General features: G+C 40.2%; 1 protein-coding gene across 9 annotated transcripts in view; it reads left to right on the top strand.

The window, feature by feature from the left end:
* SPOP (speckle type BTB/POZ protein) overlaps nt 1-19,648 on the top strand; it is a 68,308-nt gene that overhangs the window by 27,777 nt on the left and 20,883 nt on the right. For 3 of the 9 annotated variants that reach the window (XR_014821185.1, XM_005668871.4, XM_021067138.2), the window contains 3 exons: nt 3,823-3,868; nt 17,968-18,111; nt 18,731-18,852. Coding sequence is in view for 4 of the 9 variants with exons in the window: in XM_005668871.4 (XP_005668928.2) it covers nt 18,034-18,111; nt 18,731-18,852 (200 nt within the window). In the remaining 5 variants the exon portion in view is untranslated. The remainder of the gene's footprint in view (nt 1-3,822; nt 3,869-17,967; nt 18,112-18,730; nt 18,853-19,648) is intronic. The other 6 variants (XR_014821184.1, XM_021067137.2, XM_021067139.2 and 3 more) reach the window with 3 other exon arrangements.

Here is a 19,648-nt window from a genome sequence, read left to right as displayed (position 1 = left end):
GTCACCTTCTTGGGATATTTCATCAGGATTATAACAGAAGACTTCATTGTCTTTGTGGGAGTCAAAATATAAGAACTTTCCTCTTGAAAATATAGTTTGTTTGCATAATGCGTTATTTAAAACACCTTCTTCCTGACTTTAAAGTAGGTTCATTTTAAAAAAGAAAAAAAAAAATTAGGAGTTCCCGCTGTGGTGTAACAGAATTGGCTGTATCTCTGGAGCCAGGGATGCAGGTTCAATCCCCGGCCCAACACAGTGGGTTAAGGATAGGGTGTTGCTGGAGCCGCAGCTCAGATCTGATCCCTGGCCCTGGAACTCCATATGCCGCAGGACAGCCATAAAGGTTTTTTTTTTTTGTTTTTTGTTTTTTTGAAGATAAATAAATAAATAAAACTTCAAGGGCATTCCTCCTTGGTGCAGCAGGTTAAGGATCTGGCATTGTCTCTGTGGCAGCGCAGGTTCCATCCCAGCCCCGCACAGTGCTTTAAGGTTCTGGCATGGCCGCAGCTGCAGCTTGCATTCAGTCCCTGGCCTGGGAACTTCCATATGCTTCTCTTATGGCCATTAAAAAAGAGAAAAAACTTTAAAAAATGAAAAGCATAATTAAAGGAAGCATATCACGCTACCATCTTGTCGAGTAATTCCCAAAGTGGTGATGGCTGTGTACATGTGAGCCAGCAACATGGGAGAGTTCCTGTCTCTCCGGGCCCTCCTGGCATTGTCATCATTAAACCAGGCACCACACATTTGTAAGGGGAAAGTACAATTTAGGTCGTTATCAGCTTTTTATAAGTCGTACCTGTGACTCGATACTAGTAAGAGCATGAATCTGAAACTTGTTAATAAAACAAATTTTGTTAATTTGATGTACAGCCGGGAAACTTTCTGTTTTTCAGATGTATAAAGTTATTGTCTAATCTTTCAGGGATAGAAATCCAAAAGAAGAGGAGACGAATTCAGTCATTTATTAAATAAGTCTTTCTTTCTGGTCTTCCGTGTGCCAGACACTGTCTGAGTACAGCAACAAAGCAGACAAGCATCTGCCTTCTTACCTTTCAGATAAAATACGGTGCATTCCTTTCTTTTAGAAAGAAAGGAAATAATGGAGACATAGGAGTGTGGTTGTGGGGGAAGGGGATGACATGTTTAAGGTGTCAGGGAGGGCCTCACAGAGATGGTGACCAGCAGGGCAAGCCGAGAGACTCTCTAGGGGAAGAGTTATCCAGATAGAGCGAAGGGCAGGTACAGAGCCCTGAGGCAGGAGTGAGCCTGTTCTGTCTGAGGAACAAAAGCCGAGGAGGACAGTGTGGCTGGAACTCGGTGAGCTCCGGAGAACGTAATTGGAGACGAGGCCGGAGAGAGAGGTAATGAGGTCCAGATTGTGCAGGGGCTTTTCAGTTCTTGTGAGGACGTTGGCTTTTACTCAGAGTCAGATGGAAAATCATTGGAGGGTCCATCACAGGCCGTGATTAAACTAAAAAAGGTAATACCAAAAACTACTTGTATCCTGGCTTTGCCTTTTCAAAAGCCTTCTTCATTCATTTCTTACGGTAATTTAGGTATTTACTAATGGCTTCTGATGAATAGTCATACATAGATTTAAACATTTGTGTCAGTGCTAAAAATTTCCCAGAAATGCAGATCTTAGGTATTGCATTTAAATTCAGAGAAAGTAATTATAGTAGGAAAGCCTAGCTATAGGTATTCATTCTTGGGTAGCCCTGCTTTATTACTGAGTTGTGTCATCCTGAATTAGCTTGGGAAAAAAAAAAATCAAGGGTCTCTTCTGTGCAGGACACTGTATTCACCCTTAAACATTAGTGGAGATATATATATATATATATATACACACACACACACTCTAACTGGGTTGTTTTATTGCAGATTTTAATGTGTTTTTATCAAGAACAATACAGAAGACATAACTATGTAGTTTAATTAGTTATAAAAGGTTAATTATAAGAAGTATGTACTTTTTTTTTTTTTTTGGTCTCTTTTTAGGGCCACACCCACGGCACATGGAAGTTCCCAGGCTGGGGGTTGAATCGGAGCTGCAGCTGCCGGCCTACCCAGCAGCCACAGCAACTTGGGATCCGAGCCGAGTCTGTGAATTACACCACAGCTCACTGCATCGCCAGCCTTTAATCCACTGAGTGAGACCAGGGATTGAACCCTCATCCTCATGGATACGAGTCGGGTTTGTTACTGCTGAGCCATGACGGGGAGTCTAAAAAGCATGTGCTTTTATAGCCTTCAGTCAGACCTAGAAATACATCGTTGCCAGCACCCAGAAGAGGCTTGATGATGCTGTGTGTCCCTTCTAGATCTTTACCAGTGCCGTTGTTCAGAGACACCACTAAGCTGACATTTGTGATAGTTGTTTCTTTTTCTTTGTGATTTTACCACCTAGGACTCATCGCAAACCATTATAACTTACTTAGTTGTGTCTGTTTTTGAACTTTATATACATTAAGTGGAATAATACTATATGTGTTCTTTTACATCTTCTTCCAGAACCTAACTATACGTTTGTAAAGTTCATCCGTGTTGTTGTGTACAAATGCAGTTTAATTTCGTTGCCAGGTAGCACCTTGTCATGAATATACCACACTTTGTGTATCCCTTCTCCTGCTGAGAATGTTTTTGGCTGGAAGGAACAGTGCTCCTGTGAACATGCTTGTTTATTTGCAGTGATGGACATGTGCAGTTTCTCTGGGCCATATTTGGGCATAGAATTACTATATCTTTAGTTTTACTAGATAATAAACTATTTTCCAAAGTGGTTATACGAATTTTGTCCTCTTAACAGTGCGAAAGTGTTCATGGTCCTCCCAGTCCTTCTCAGTATTGTCAGACTCTTTAAATTTTGCCAATCCACTAGGCCTAAAAGTTTTTGTTCTGGCAAATTGAGAAATCAAAACCTTAAACACGGTTGGTGTTCAGTAAATAGTTGTTTGTATTGCTATTCTTAATCTTCTGAGCATGACTTGTCCTGTTTTAAAGTCAGTAGTTTGGTACAGTTTTTGGTGAGGGCTCATTCTGTTACAGTAACTAGACTTGATTAACCAAAATAAGAGAAGCTTATTTGTACTGATTAAAGATAGGATTTATATTTTCAGGAAAAGGTACTGTTTTTATAGAATCACAGTGTATGCGGTATTTCACTTTTCCACAAAAAAGGAAAATAGCACAAGAATTTTCTGCCTAGGGTATATCTGTAGAAGCTTTGCAACCACTCTTATCCCTGTTTCTGTTATGAGTCACATTGCAGGGTATGTAGATTATTTAGGGTAGTGGTGGTGGTGGTATTTAGCTAAGATATCTTACTAGTCTTCACAAGCAGCTTCAGTGTGGCAGTTATTTATTAACGTGATAGGATTCATGATTTTGTTTAAATATCTTGCTTTGCTGCAGCTGACCCTCAGGACAGTTTTTATAAAGGAAAAATATTACACAAAAACTTGATGGTAGTAATTTCAGCATTTTGTGAAGTAGCTGGCACAAGTGATCCCTCCGCTCTTGTAAATATTGACAAAGGGCACACTACTTATGTCATTTTTGCTGTGCTTCATGGACCAGTTCGTTAGAAGGGTTAACTTGAAATTTTCTGACTTTAATTTCTAAGTATAATCTTTTTGAGAGAGGACTAGAAAATAGAACACTCAGATGAGATATAAGAATGGTAATTTTGACTAGTAGTAAATCCTAGCTGATGTATTACCTGCTTTTGTAAGATTTTCTCTTTTCAGAATAGCCAAAGTAAAGACTTGTGTGAGATTCAGAATCTAGTTAAGTCTGATTCATCATCTCTATTTCCAACAGAGATTTCCTGTTAGACAAGACAAATTAGAGTCTTCCTACTGACTTGGTGAGTTTTTACATAGTTTTATTTTAAACATAGTTTAAGATCATGAGGCCAGAAATGGAATGAAATGTATAGAAATATTTACCATGACTTAAAAAAATGCACATCTTGAGTGCAATCGACTGTTTCATTTCAGTACAAATAGTATGTAAAGTTGGAAGTCGTATAAGGTAAAGCATGTAAGTTCTTTTTTTAAATAATGAGAATACCATCAGTATTTTTTTTTTACAGCTGCGCCTGTAGCATATGAAAGTTCCTGGGCTAGGGGTCTCATCAGAGCTGCGCCTACACCACAGCCACAGCAACACTGGATCCGAGCAACATATGTGACCTATCCTGCAGCCTGTAGTAACATGGGATCCTTAACCCACTGAGAGAGGCCAGGGATTGAACCTGCATCCTCGCTGACACCCTGTCAGCTTCTTAACCCGCTGAGCCACAACAGGAGCTGCACGATCCGTGTTAAAGAAATATTTTATGTAGTTCCCACTGTGTCACAGTGGGTTAAGAACCTGACTGCAGGGGCTCAGGTTGCTGCAGAGGTGCAGGTTTGATCCCTGGCCCAGGGTAGTAGGTTAAAGGATCTGGCACAGTGTAGGTCACAGCTGTGGCTTGGATTCAGTCCCTGGCCTGGGAATTTCCATATGCTGTGTGTGCAGCCATAAAAAAATTTTTTTTAAATAAAACATTTAATATAAATGGTTTCAAAAGAGGTTTTATTCTAAATATTCTTCTTTGGAGTAAGCTAGAGTTATTTATTCAGATCTTTTCTGGTGTCTTTGTAGGATAAGGCTTTGCACTAATAGTGGAGAGGAGAAAAGATACTTGGATTTAAACTCTTAATCAGTGGTTGATAATGCATGATACGGAGAGCTTCGAGTAAGATTATTTTTCTTTTTGGAAAAGATCTTCAGGGAAGGTAGAATTACAGTTTATAAAAGGACATATCTTAAAGCAATTCATGGACTTCATTTTATATTTTATGTAAAAGTGTGATTCTGAGCAGATTGCCTTTGTATGGGTACCTTAGAGCTCCTCTCTCTATGGTAACGTAGGCAGATCTTTCCGCCATTCTGACTAGCATCTTTAAAGTTTTGCTTTGTGGTATGAGATCCTTGCCCTAAATACTTATGTATGTTTTTACTCGGTTTTATTGGATAAAATAGGTGTTACTGCATTTTCATCCTTTAAATTCTGACACAAATCACAGGGAGCCAGGAAGTTGTAAGACAGACATTCGGTCTGACTTTCCTCTGTTTTGTCTGCCTTCGTGGTTTTACTTTTTTCCTTGCGTCATGAATTTTGGAATGAACACTTGAAACTGAGAACTTCCTGCCCATCCTTTGTTCCATTTAGTTGAGTTAGAACCTTAACATTAACCAAGAAATTGGCTTATTTTTACTAACTTTAGAAGAAGGGAAAATTTATTTTCTGCAGGTGGTTTCTAGGTAAGGAACATGGGTCCATGTGACAGTTATCAGATTTCTTTACTTAAGACCATACATGATGGGGAAGATGAAAGCATAAATATAACACAGTCTTGGTTTCTTAGTTAGAGGGAAATCTAGATGAGTGAATCCAGAGACTGAATTCTGTGCTGCTAGATGGTACATAGTAGTTAATACTGAAGAGAATTGGTTGCCCTTATAATGGATCAAATTCTCCGGAGCAGGTGAGTCTTCTCAGCTTCTAAGTTAATGAACTTACTCCAAATTGTATACCGTTAAGATCAAGGTAGAATTTCTTCTCTAGCATGCATTTCCTGGGCCCCTTCTGTAGCCAAGCTGTGTTGGCAAGAAATATTTTTAAATGGGCTTGACTAGAGAAAGCATCAATGGCTGAAGAGAACTGCTTGTTGGATTTGGCTTCTGTAAAGGCCAGATGACCCTGTGGGGTTATGCAACCTCTGCCTATTTGTTTCATGAAATGACTCTTCTGTTTTTGAATTCCTCTCAAATTGGACCTGCTTAAATTGTATTAAGGCCAAGCCTTTCATCTGTTTACTGTTTGGATTTTATAAGGTTCTTCGTGGCGGTAGTTGGGGGGAGAAGGTGAACAACTGTAACCTCTCAAATCTCAAAACAGCTTTGGGAATATAATTATATAGTAAATAGAATCTTCTTAGCCATAAGGCTTCCCCCCCCCCTCTTCCTCTTCCTCTTCCTTCTTTTTAAAAATTCTGTTCCACTTTTTGTCTTAGAATAAATTTTCTCAACCTAAAAAAAGTCTTTGATAATGTGTGGGATGTGTTAAAATCTTCATCTTTCCTTAAGTTGCTCTTTGTGGATCCTAGAGATTTTTGTCCAAGCCATTCGATGGAATCCAGACATTATTATAATTTCTGAAAAAAGAGAAGTTGCCTATTGTTTGATTCTTCCTATCTAACTTCATTTCTAAAGGTGTTTTCCTTTGGAACTGAGATCCACTTTGAAGTGAAACAGCCACTTTATAATCAGGTTTGTTTGCTGATTTGGATTCATGTTGTTCCATTTGAGACATCTCTCAAATGATGGATGTTGAAAGTGCTGTGTAGAGAAGCTTAATCTGATGAACTCTGTCTGCCTTTTTTTTTTTTTTTTTTTTTTTTTTTTTAAGCAGTTGGAGGAGTTTGGTGGTGGTGGTTTTTCCGTAGCAGGGTTTAGTAATTAACAACAGCAGCACATCACCTGATGGGAATAACCTAGACCTTGTGAAACCTGTGCTTGTTGGTTTATTCTGCGGGATCCTCCATCCAAGTGGAGACAGGACTTTTTTCCTTTGATGCTGTTAAGTAGCTGTCTTGAGCTCAGTAGTCATTTATGCCTAAATTAAAAAGCAAAACAAAAACTCAAGATGTCTTCTTAAGGTCTAAGGAGATGCAGTGCTGCAAGAGTGTCGAGTGGCACCTACCTCTTTCCAGGACACACCTCTGCTTTTGGAGCAGAGCCTGCTCTCCCTGGATGTCTTTTTGGGGTAGGGAATTATGCTAATATGTCTATATCAACAACTCTTACATAATGAATAGTTTTTAGAGGGAGAGAATGATTCCCTAGCCCTTAATTTAAATTGGCAATACATATTTCTGTTCTTTTTTTGTCTTTTGTGCTTTTAGGGCTGCACCAGTGGCATATGGAGGTTCCCAGGCCAGGGGTCTAATCGGAGCTGTAGATGCCAGCCTACACCACAGCCACAGCCACGCCAGAGCCAAGTCGCATCTTCGACCTACACCACAGCTCAGGGCAATGCCGGATCCTGAACCCACTGAGCGAGGCCAGGGATCGAACCCACAACCTCATGGTTCCTAGTCGGATTCGTTTCTGCTGCACCAGGACGGGAACCCCACATATTTCTGTTCTTTGATTTTTTTTTTTTTTCCCCTAACTGGAAAAGTTACTTCCAGCTTGAGAATTATTCCATATTTTAACCTTTGAGCTGGCTGCTAAGGTCTCCTTGGGGACAAGGACACTTTGCAGTTATTTATAACCTATAGAGAAGGGCAGTAAGACTGTAAACAGCCAGCACACTCTGAGGTTTGGGAGTCAGGGGGAGCAGCCTATTGTTTATTCCTCAGCTTTCCACAACTTGAAATTCTTTCATGTATCTTCTTGTTCATCTTTATTTTGACTTTGGATGAGCATCGCTAGCCAGGCTATTTCTATAAAACTGTCTTATAACACTTAGATTGAGGAGAAGAAGGGAAAATAGCCTTTTTACATACAAAAGCATATCTAGTCCTCACAATCATTTCAGTCTGTGCTTGCCTAAGAGATCAGTAAACTGTGAAAATCTTAAAGATACTGACATGCTTATGTAATACTGTACTTGTTGCTGAGTTTTTTCCTCATACACAATAGTTTCTTCTACGTTTTCCTTATATTCAACCATTGTAAGGAGTTCCGGCTCTAGTGCAACAGGATCAGCGCAGGTTCGATCCCTGGCCTGGCACAGTGGCTTAGGGATCCAGCGTTGCTGAAGCTTCATCTTAGGTCACAACTGCAGCTCAGATCTGATTCCTGGCCCAGCAACTCCATGTCCCTCGGGGTGACCAAAAAAGAAAAAGAACAGCCGCAAGAACAATTAAACTCTTAATTATTTAGATATTTGGCTCTGGTAGAAAATACGTCCTGCATCTTAGCCTGGTATACAGAGAGCCTTGGGTTATGTGTCAAGACATGTTTTAGAGGTATGTCTGTCTGTGTCTCTGTCTCTGTATTGCTAGACTCGTTCACCTGTGTATATATTTCGTGTTAATTATCTTTTCTCTACTACGTGTCTTTTTTTTGAGATATGAATCATTTTAATTGGTGATGAATCAAACATGGTATACTTATTTTGTTTTTAAGAGAATCAGCTGTAATAGTTTTACTCTACATTTTTCTTTCTTTTTTTTGTCTTTTTGCTATTTCTTTGGGCCGCTCCCGCGGCATATGGAGGTTCCCAGGCTAGGGGTCAAATCGGAGCTGTAGCTGCCAGCCTACGCCAGAGCCACAGCAACGCGGGATCCGAGCCGCATCTGCAACCTACACCAAAGCTCACGGCCACGCCGGATCGTTAACCCACTGAGCAAGGGCAGGGACCGAACCCGCAATCTCATGGTTCCTAGTCTGATTCGTTAACCACTGCGCCACGACGGGAACTCCTCTCTACATTTTTCAAATAAAAATTTGACAAAAGTTCTTTTATTTACATGTCAGTTTTAAGAATCAAACCCTTTGTTAGATAGGAAAATTATAGGTGAGATCTAAGTCGATGCTAAGGATCTGCCTCATTTTTTATCAATATATTTGAATTTTTGTTGTGTATAATTTAACTCGAAATAACTCAGAGGTCTAGGTTGAGTTTCCAACAGCTACGGTAATGACTTAACCTGGAAGATGTGCTGATATTACTGTTGTCTCGTGTGTTCAAGAACTTCGCCTGCAGGCTTCTCTTTTCTCCCAAGATTTCTTTTTTTTTTTTTTAAATCAAAGAAGAATATAGTTTTGGAGTGTATTAAATAAGTTCTTTAAAACTGGAGATGAACTGAGAGTTTTCTTTTAAAAATATTTTGTTTTAAAGGTATGCCTAGATTCCTATAGCTCTTCTTCATTTAGTAACTCCCAAATTCTAACGTTTTAACTAGAGCTCATTAAGGAAAAATATGATCGCAAAAGACAATAGTCTAGTCAGTCAGCAGCAATTTCATTGAATAACTGTTTACTGGGTGCCTATTATGATAACCATTTTAGGCACATGGGGATGCTCTTCTCTCATTGTGCTTAACTTCTAGTGGGGAAGACAGTAGACAAATGAAAATATAAAACCAAGATCATTTCAGACTGTAGTAATACAAAAGAAATTTAAATAGGGTAATGTGACCAAAATAAAACAAAACAAAACACAGTCTAAAAGTGGGGACTACTTGAGATCAAGAGGTCAGGGAAGACCTGTCTGAGGATATTACACGTGATAGGACCCCTGAGTGACAGGAAGGAGCCAGGTATGAAAAGATCTGAGGAAGGAAAGAGCCTGATGTGTTCACCAAATAGAATGAAAGGCCCGGGTGACGAAGGCGTGGTGATGGAGAGGGGTAAGTGTTAGATGAGGTCAGGGAGGTGCACACAGGCTTTGGCAGACGTAACAAAAGGTAGCTTCTATTTGGAGAGCAAGGGAAGCCACTGTAGGATTCCCGTCTTGTTTCTCAGAGGAGTTTGATTTATAAGCCATTTCACAACTTAGAAAAATTCATTGTGAAGTCTGCTAATTCCTTTTAAAATATTTTTGTGCGTTATTTGAAAAGACCATGATTCACATGCTTCAAAATTCGCTAAGTACAAAAGGGAACTTCATGGAAATTCTTCTTCCCAGACAAGTGCTCAGTTTTCTTCCTTGGAAGTAGCCAGGGTCCCTAGAGTCTTATGTAGCTTTTACAGAGATATTTTATGTATGTATATACACACACATGAAGGATTTTTGCCTCTTTAGATGAAGCTTGCCCATTCCTTTTTTTTTTCTTTATTTTATTTTATTTTATTTTATTTTTTTTTTTGGTCTTTTTTGTTGTTATTGTTGCTATTTCTTGGGCTGCTCCCTCGGCATATGGAGGTTCCCAGGCTAGGGGTTGAATCGGAGCTGTAGCCACCGGCCTACGCCAGAGCCACAGCAACGCGGGATCCGAGCCGCGTCGGCAACCTACACCACAGCTCACGGCAACGCCGGATCCTTAACCCACTGAGCAAGGGCAGGGATCGAACCCGCAACCTCATGGTTCCTAGTCGGATTCGTTAACCACTGCGCCACGACGGGAACTCCCCATTCCTTTTTTAATAGATACTTAATATTAATTGTCTGTATCATAATTTATTTAATCAGTCCCCTGTTGATGGACTTTTAGGTTACTTCCTTTTTTTTTTTTTTTTTTTTTTTTTTTTTGTGGTTACTAATAGTGCCACAGGGAGAAACCCTTTGTATTTGTCAGTGTAAACATATCACTAGGGTAAATTTCTAGACCTGGAATTGTTGGATTAGGGGGTATAATATGCATTTCCTTCTCATTCGGATATGCATTTCCCTTCATGGAGTTTATAACAATTTATATTCTAATCAGAAATGTTCTCCTTGCTCTGGACAAGTGTTATCAAACATTTCTTTTTTGTGTTTTCCCTTTTTGGCCACGCCCACAGCGTGTGGACGGTCCCAGCCCGGGGATCAAACCCAAGCCTCAGCAGTGACAAAACCAGATTCTTAGCCCACTGTGCCCTCCAGGGAACCCCCATCAAACATTTTAATCTTTGTCACTTCACTCTGTGAATTAATATATGGTTTAATTTTCATTTGTCTATTATGAATGAGAGTTGAACTTGTTTTCACATATTTGAGAACCTTTGAGGAGTTCCCATGTGGCAATCATCTTTAACTTGTAAATTTTAGGAAACATGAAGACATGAGAAACCCCAATCTTTCCTTTGCTGATTGAGATCTCTCTTGATTGCCCTTAATTTCATTTTAAGAAGCATCTCTAAATAATAATAAAAAAATACATTTAGTATTTTGTAGACTGGATTGAATTGCAAAAAGTTTACCCATAACAAGTATTTGAAAGTTATTAAAACCTTGCAACAGAGGGAGTCAGTATGGCCTGTAATAATCTGTAATAAGAAAGAAGTTCTTACCTCCTACATTGTAAGGCAAGAAATACAGACACTCCTTTGAGGTCACAAAAGTTTCTCAAAAATGAATATACCCAAATCTTTCTATAGGTGTGTTTTTTTGTTGTTGTTGTTGTTTTTTGTCAACAGTCCTTTTGGCATCTTCTGTTCTGGAAAATGCAGTCGTCTCTCAGGTTTAAAATAGTTACGACATTGGGATTTTTTCCTTACTTGGAAACTATACCAGGCTTTAAAGCAAGAGAAAAAAAAGTTATAGGCTTTTTAAAAGTTCCTAACCATTCTTTGGCAAGAAGTCGTGTTCCCAGCCATCTAGCTTGTGCATGTTTGTGTATTATATTAAAGCACTCGAAATCGGTGATTTTCTACTATCTTTGGCCGACAGAACAATTTCACGGTTCAGTCTGCTATCCCTACAATTTTATCCTGTAATTTTAAAACTGAGGGATATAATTCCACCTTGTAGATATCATATATGTGATATGCCTGTGTTAGGTGTTGATTTTTTTTTTTTTAATTCTCTGGATGCTGGGATTAGATTAAAGATGGAGGAATGCTTATAAGGAATAAAAGAAAGATGAAATAACCGCACAATTGTCTATATAACACTTTACAGAGAGTGTTCTAGCCTAGCTCTGCCTATACTGCAGGTTAAACTATTGGGACATTTCTCTCTATTGCACAGGAAATACGTCTTCTAGCCTTAAAGTATCCTGATTATGTAAGAGTTTAGTTCAAGTTACTGATTTATGTTTTCAAAATGAAGGAAAAAATAACCAGTCTTTCTCCCCTCGTAGAATGAAATACTGGATGAAAAACTTGCTTTGGGAGTTCTCATGTGGCTCAGCGGGTTGAGGATCCCACATTGTCACTGCAGTGGCTCAGGTTGCAGCTGTGACTTAGGTTCCGAGGACCTTCCACATGCCCCTGTTGTGGCCCAAAAACAATAAACAAAAGAGAGAAAAAGGAAAAACAGATTTACCAGGGCTGATACTTGAGAGTGCCAGGCTGGGAGTTTTGGGCTTTGTGTGTAACTCATCCAAAAGAACAAATTAATGATTCTCATTACATTTACAAACTAATATATTCAGCGCTATTCAAAGGGCACTTTTAGAGATATGTGAAAGAAACAAGCAGAAAGGTTAATGAACTTGAATGCAACTGAATAAATGTTTCCATCATCAGAGTATTTCTGCTGAATCCCTTGTTCTAGGCAGACTGTGCTAGGTGGTAAGGGGATAAAAGGAATAGTTGCACGTTCCTTGAAGTGTACTGGAGACAAGGGAAATGTTTATAAGTGTAAATAAGGTAGAAAAGAAGTGCATGGTATAGGTTTGAAAGCATTATCTGTGTACCACGACGGAATTAATACATTTCTTTTGTACTTCTGTGTACTCTCCAAAGTTTAGCATTCTGCTTAGAAATCATATTGACTGACTTGAATCCCTTGTCTAAAATGATCGATGGCTTCATGGTCTCTCAGTATCTACTACAAAACATTCTATTAGAGATTGCTATTAGTTTGCTAACTGATACTACTACCTTCATTGGAATTTGAGCGGTATTACAGTTGACAGATACTTTAAAGTATATTTTTTGGTTTGACTCGGAAGAAGTGTAGCCTCACAGGTCAGGATTTAATAGAGTGAACAGGAAAATATATGGTGCTATAGAACAGTTATATTCAGCCTCCAAGTTGCCAGCATACTGGGAAGTTTGCTAAGCTTTGAAAAATAAGTTTCTCATTAGAGAAGTTGGGCAGTCTTGTTTTAATGTGTTTGAAGCCAAGAACAGTGTATTTTGGTGCTAGTTGTCTCCTACAAGGGCTCCCAAACCATGACCCTCAAATAGACCTTCTCTTTTCTAAAATTGTTTTTCTGCTGGGCATCTGTGGCAGTTGGCATGAAGTGCTGGAGAGTTCATGTAACACCAGGCTACTTTGCCCATGAACACTTTGCCCCTGGTGCCTGCTATGAGTGAAATTAATTAGACTTGTGCTATCCTAGTCAATTTCCCTCTCAGCAGGTTGTGTGGTTAGAGCTCCTCAGAGTCTCAAGCTGATTGTCCAGTTCTCCTGGCTGCTAGGTTGGACATTTTTTAAAAATTGGAAGAAAGGTTGGTGATATTATTAAAAAAAAAAAAACTTTGCTACACAATAAAAGACAAGCAAAAAAGATAGGAAAAAATGGTTAAGATCAAAGTTGTGGTTTTTTTTTTTTTTTCTGGTTGTAATAAAGGACCATGGTAGCAACAATTAAGCCATTAAAATAAACTTTTTAATTTTAATTAATTTTTTTTCTTTTTAGAGCCATGCTATCAGAATATGGAGGTTCCTGGGGTCAGATCGGAGCTGCAGCTGTCAGCCTATGCCACAGCCACCCCAACATCAGATCTGAGCCACATCTGCGACCTATTCCGCAACTTGTGCCAATAACCAGATCCTTAGTCCACTGAGCCACAATGGGAACTTCAATAAACTGTTTTTTAAACTTGCTTTTTTCTCAGGAGTTCCAGTTGTGGCTCAGTGGTAATGAACCTGACTAGTACCTATGAGGACGCAGGTTCGATCCTTGGCCTTGCTCAGTGGGTTAAGGATCCAGCATTGCTGTGAGCTGTGGTGTAGGTCACAGAGGCAGCTTGGATCCCACATCGCTGTGGCTGTGGTGTAGGCTGGCAGCTGCAGCTCCGATTCGACCCCTAGCCTGGGAATTTCCATAAAAAAGCAAAAAAATAAAAAATTTAAAAAATCTTTTTTTAAAACTTGTCTTTTTGTCAGATTTAGAGAATTCTTAAAATTGTTTATTGTTAGATAAATTTGAGGGTTTTTTTTAACTTCAAAATAAACTCAAATCAGTATTTTATGATTGATCAATGTAGAGCTGAGCCTGCACATCACACTTATAGAGCCAAGTTTTATGCGCTTAACTAACGTGTGAAATTCACGTTTACATTGCCAACCTGCCCAAAAGATAGTTTTGATTGGGAAGTTTGAAATTTCATTCTGGCTCCTGCTGGCGCTAATGGTAACTGGGATTTGTAAAGTCTCCTAAGGTGCATTTACTCACTACTGCACAGATTTATGGTTCTGTGAGAAAGGGTTTTCCATCAAATGCAGGCCTACCTTGATCACAGGTCTCTTTTCTTAATATCATCATGGGATCCTGAATTGCACAAACCCTGGAAGCCCAGATGCCATTGCAGTGCTTAGTTTGCTAGCTTAAGTGAAGTAGCACATCATGTGTATATAAGACTGTTAACTTCATCTGTGGTTACATAGGATGCTTTCATTGTAAATTCAGGTGGGATAGTGTTTGAAACCAATGGTTACTCTGGTAGTACCAGCAGTATTACTCTGTGAGGGTGTAACTACATCTTTTTAATCCTTCTCCATGCCTACTACTTAAGCGGCCAGTGAATGTGTGTGAGTTGAGTGATTTCTTTTTTTTTTTGTTATTCATTTATACCTCTTTCTATAGAAAGAGGTGGTATAGAACAGATATGTTCAGCCTCCAAGTTGTCCTTTGTAAAGGATTTGAGGCAGTTTCCAGAAATACTTAACATATCAAAGAGTAAAATAAATAGTTGAGGGAATTCTAGCAAAGTAAGTAAACAGTGTGAAGAAGCTGTGATAGCTTATAGAATAAAGCTATAATAGAATGATCACATGAGCCTGTATAGAATAGAGCATGGAGAATGAGCATGTGAGCATATATTTTCAAGAGATGGGTCGCAGATTTGTCTCAGGGCTTCCTGAGGGCAAATGAGGAAAGAGGGCAACATGATCAGTTATAAGGTTGACATTGGAAGTTCCCATTGTGGCTCAGCGGAAACGAACCCAGCTAATATCCATGAGGATGCAGGTTCGATTCCTGGCCTTGCTCAGTGGGTTAAAGGTCCAGCGTTGCCGTGAGCTGTGGTGTAGCCCAAAGACATGCCTTGGATCTGGCATTGCTGTGGCTGTGGCATAGGCTGGCGGAACAGCTCTGTTTCGACCCCTAGCCTGGGAACTTCCATGTGCCGCTGTGTGGCCCTAAAAAGACAGAGGAAAAAAAAAAAAAAAAAAGACCAACATTGTCTGTCCATAGCTAAAAACAAACTAGGTATTCAGGAAATAAATTTCTCTCTTGTACGTTAGAAACCAGACAATGTATGATATAATGGAATAAGTACACCCTTACATTACTCCTACAATTAATAAAATATATTTTACAAATAAAGCAGGAGTTCCCATTGTGGTACAGTGGAAACGAATCCAACCAGGTACCATGAGGTTGCAGATTCAATCCCTGGCCTTGCTCAGTGGGTTAAGGATCCGGCGTTGCTGTGAGCTGTGGTGTAGGTTGCAGACAGGGCTCGTATCTGGCGTGGCTGTGGCTGTGGCTGTGGCTGTAGCTGTAGCTCTAGCTCTTATTAGACCCCTAGCCTAGGGAACTCCATATGCCGTGGGTGTGGCCCTAAAAAGCAAAAAATAAAAATAAAAAAAGAACAGTAGCAAGGATAGTGTACACTAGAGTAGCTGTCATCCCTAACTAGTAGACATTTGTATTGTCATATTTGTGTCAGGTCATCCTAATTTTAAAAGAAACATGATGGAAGTTCCCATCATGGCTCCTCAGAAAAGAATCTGACTAGTATCTATGAAGATGAAGGTTCGATCCCTGGCCTTGCTCAGCAGGTTAAGGATCTGGGGTTGCTGTGAACTGCGATATAGGCCAGTGGCTACAGCTCTGATTCGACCCCTAGCCCAGGAACCTCCATATGCCACAGGTGCAGCCCTAAAAAGACAATCAATCAATCAATCAATAAAAGAAACATGAGAGATCAACTTGAAATGTCTTATGTTCTTTTCCCAGCTATATTCTTCTTTCTTGCTCTCCCATCATGAATCTGATGCATAGCTTGTCAGTGATTTTGTTTACTTCTACTGTATGCATATTTCTGTAAATAATATATAAATCTTTAAATTTGCATGAATAAGGTACTGCACATGTCATTCCAAAACTTTTTCCATCAGCATTGTGTTCGATCTCATCTCCGTGGTGATATAAATGTAGTTCATTACTTTTAAATCCTGAGGTAGTTTTTCATTATATGGAAATAACCCAATTTACTTATCTGTTTCCCTCCTAATGGGTTTTTAGTTTGTTTGTCACTGTTATAAACACCGCCACTGGGAACGACCTTGTCTATGTCTTCTTGTGCCGGTGAGCAGTTTTTCTAGGACAGTGGTTCTTAAAATGTTCCAGGACTAGCACATCAGGGTCACCTGTGAAATGCAAATTCTTGGGCCCATTCCAGACCCTCTGAATCAAAAATTGGGAGCGGGGGGCAGCAGTCTGTTTAACAAGTGAGCCTGATGCACCTGAAGTTTGCTAACCACTGCTCTAGCACACATATAGTTAAAAGTAGAACTACTAAGTCTTACGTGTATGTAAGTAAAGCTTTACTAGATATGGCAAATTCCCACCCCAAATATACTTTCTAATTTACAGTCTCACCAGCAGTACATGAGTGTTCCCATATCCCCTTACATGGTATGGTTGGTTTTTTTTGTTTTTGTTTTTTTGCCAGTCCAATAGGTGTTAAATACTTAAGAGCTATTTTATTTCCTTTTTTGTGACTGCTATTGTTATAGGTTAGTTAGCCTTATTTGTTTTGTAGAAACAATTTATATATCAATTCGTATGTTCATAAAATGATCTCTTTGCCGTGCATTGTAAGCTTTTGTTTGTTGGTTTTTGGCTTCGTTCGTGGTACTTAAAAATTATAATCAGACTCATCAATTTTTAAAATGGCTTTTATGTTTAGAAAGGCCTTGGAGGGGAGAATTTTGAGTTGGATTTGATTTACTATTGGGACACCTGCTGAGATACATAGCATTTATTCAAAAATGGTCTAAGGCTTATGAGAGAGTCAAAGTTAGATATTTGGGGAACATTTGTATAAAGGCAGAAATTTGACACTATTGTGGATAAAATTACCACAAAAGAGAATGTAGATTGAGAAAATGATTGAAGATTAAACTGTGGGAACCACAGTGAAGGAGGAGAATCCAGTAAAAGATTGAGGAATGATCAGAAAACCAAGAAAGCAAGGAAAAGAATCTGGAAAAATCAGATACCGATGAAGTATGTGTAGCATCTCTAATGCTGCAGAGAAAGGAACACATCTAAGAAAGCGGCAGATATTGCCCTTCCAGAGAGCAGCTAGCAATGGATTGAGAAGTAGAAGACTACTCGTTTAAAAAAAAAAACAAAAAACTATTTATTTGTCTTTTTAGGGCCTTGCCTGCGGCATATGGAGGTTCCCAGGCTAGGGGTCTAATCAGAGCTGTAGCTGCCGGCCTGCGCCACAGCCACAGCCACAGCCACAGCCATGGCAGGATACAAGCCGAGTCTGTGACCTACACCACAGCTCACGGCAACACCGGATCCTTAACCCACCGAGCAAGGGCAGGGATCGAACCCTCAACCTCATGGTTCCTAATCGGACTCGTTTCTGCTGTGCCACAATGGGAACTCCCAGAAGACTACTCTTAATAATAAATTTGCACTGAAGTGTAGGAGATGAGACATAGTTGAAAGGTAAGAAGATCGTTTTCCTTTTCGGGGGAGTATTTGTACCCCAAGGGAAGGAGCCAGCTGGTAAAGTTGTATGTGGAGCTCACCCGGCTGTCTCCTCTTTAGGCAGCCTTATCTCGGATGTTCTTTAAGTACCCTTTGAGTAAATTCATTTGGTAAGTTAATATTAAATAGTGTTGTGCAGAAGATTAAAATAGGGTAATAGTGAGGAGGAGACTGCTTTAGGTTAGGCGGTTTTCTCTGAGGTTTCCATTGAATGCTGAGAAGCCATTTGAATGATAAGAGTAGAGCATTCCAGGCAGGAGACAAAGTTTCCAGCCTCTAGAAGGCCAAACGGAAAGAGTAGGATTGCATGCCATTCATCTAATAAAATGCTCGTGCTTCTCGGGTCAACCAGGGTGAAGAGAGAACAGAAGTCTTTGTCCCCTGACCTTGGAGATCTTGTTTAACCTTCAAACTGGCGATGTCAAGGGTTCCAAGTCCTCCACCTCCGGCAGAAATGTCGAGTGGCCCTGTAGCTGAGAGCTGGTGCTACACACAGGTAGGTGCATCCTGGGAGGATTTTGGTGGATGAAAGGAATCGAATTCCTTTCCTCGTGGTGTTTCCTGCCTTCTCTGGGACATACCTGCCAAATAAAGTACTTGTCAGCTTTCCATTCCTTGGTTTTTCCACGAGGAATCTGAATGCCCCAGGCCACTGCTTTTCACCCGAGGTTGAAAAGGGGTAAGTCTTTGAAACTAGATCTGCCTATATCCCTCTTGATTGAAGTGTGTTCCTCTGCTGGTCAACTCTAGGGGAAACCAGGTTTGAGATTTGCAGCCAAGGCAGTGGCATCAACATATAAATCATCAAACAGCCCTTTGTTTCATTTTAGGTGTGGCTTAATCACCTGCTTTCCCAGCCTTGCCTCTGTTTTTTCTCACTTTCCATCCAGTGTTTCTCGGAAGCTGAGGAAAGTTATGAAAGCAGTCGGGTCACTATGAGATGATTTAAAATGTGGATGATGGACAGAAAAGGCTGAGCCTCCGTGTTGGCCAGACAGTGCGGTCTTCCTGTGGGATTGTGCACACGGAGGGAGGGGAGGAGCCATCTGATCCCAGCCTGTTTTGCAGGTTGCCCACTTCCTCCTATTAATTGCTTCTTGGTTTTCTATCAACAGATCAAGGTAGTGAAATTCTCCTACATGTGGACCATCAATAACTTTAGCTTTTGCCGGGAGGAAATGGGTGAAGTCATTAAAAGTTCAACCTTTTCATCAGGAGCCAATGATAAACTGAAATGGTGAGGAAGACTATATTTAGCTGTAAACATTTTACTGAAAGTTGCCTGTTTTGCTTGGTTTCACGGGAGGCTGACTGGAATAGAACGTAAGATCCTGGATGGCAGGGACTTTGTCTTGTTAGTAATGTCCTCCCCAGTGTCTGGTACGTAATAGATATGCACTGTATATTGTTGAATTAATTCGATGAGGGTATCAGGGACCCGCTAACTCCCATGGCTGTAGGGTAATGCAGATGAGCACCGAGGGCCGGTGTGGTAAATAACATCCGTACTGGTACAAGAGTTGACCCCTTGGCAAACTAGTAAGTGTCCTAAAAGAAGTGGTGGCTGCTCAGCTCCAGGTGACTATAGCTAGGTGTGAATAGGGGCTGATATTGCCAAATTTGCTGATTTTTCAAGAAAAGCAAGAACTCTGGATTTTAATGTAAAATCTCTGGACTTTTAGATTGCCGGGTTTTTGTTGTTTGGGTTCTGTGGGGTTTTTTGGTTTTGGTTTTGTTTTTGCCTCATCCGAGGCACATGGAAAGTCCCAGATGCCAGGGATCAAACCTTTGCCACAGCAGTGACCCCAGCTACTGCAGTGACAGCGCCGGATCCTTAACCCGCTGCACCGCAAGAGAACTCCTAGATTGCCTGTTTTGAAACAACGAAGGAGATTTATCTACTTATGTAACTGGAACGCCTAAGGTGTAGGAAAGGTTTGAAGGTCGTTGGCTCTAGCAGCCCAGTGGTTAGATTAAGGACCCCTTTACTCTCTGCTTTGCCCTGCTCTCCACCCAGTTTGGCATTTCATGCT

Source organism: Sus scrofa, chromosome 12 (assembly GCF_054392235.1).
Source record: "Sus scrofa isolate SSC_HxYL_T2T_F1_AM1 chromosome 12, Sscrofa_HxYL_maternal_Yorkshire_Landrace_v2.0, whole genome shotgun sequence".
Classification (NCBI taxonomy): domain Eukaryota; kingdom Metazoa; phylum Chordata; class Mammalia; order Artiodactyla; family Suidae; genus Sus; species Sus scrofa.
The sequence above is the reverse complement of the archived record's forward strand: the minus strand, read 5'-3'. Positions and strand labels throughout refer to the sequence as shown.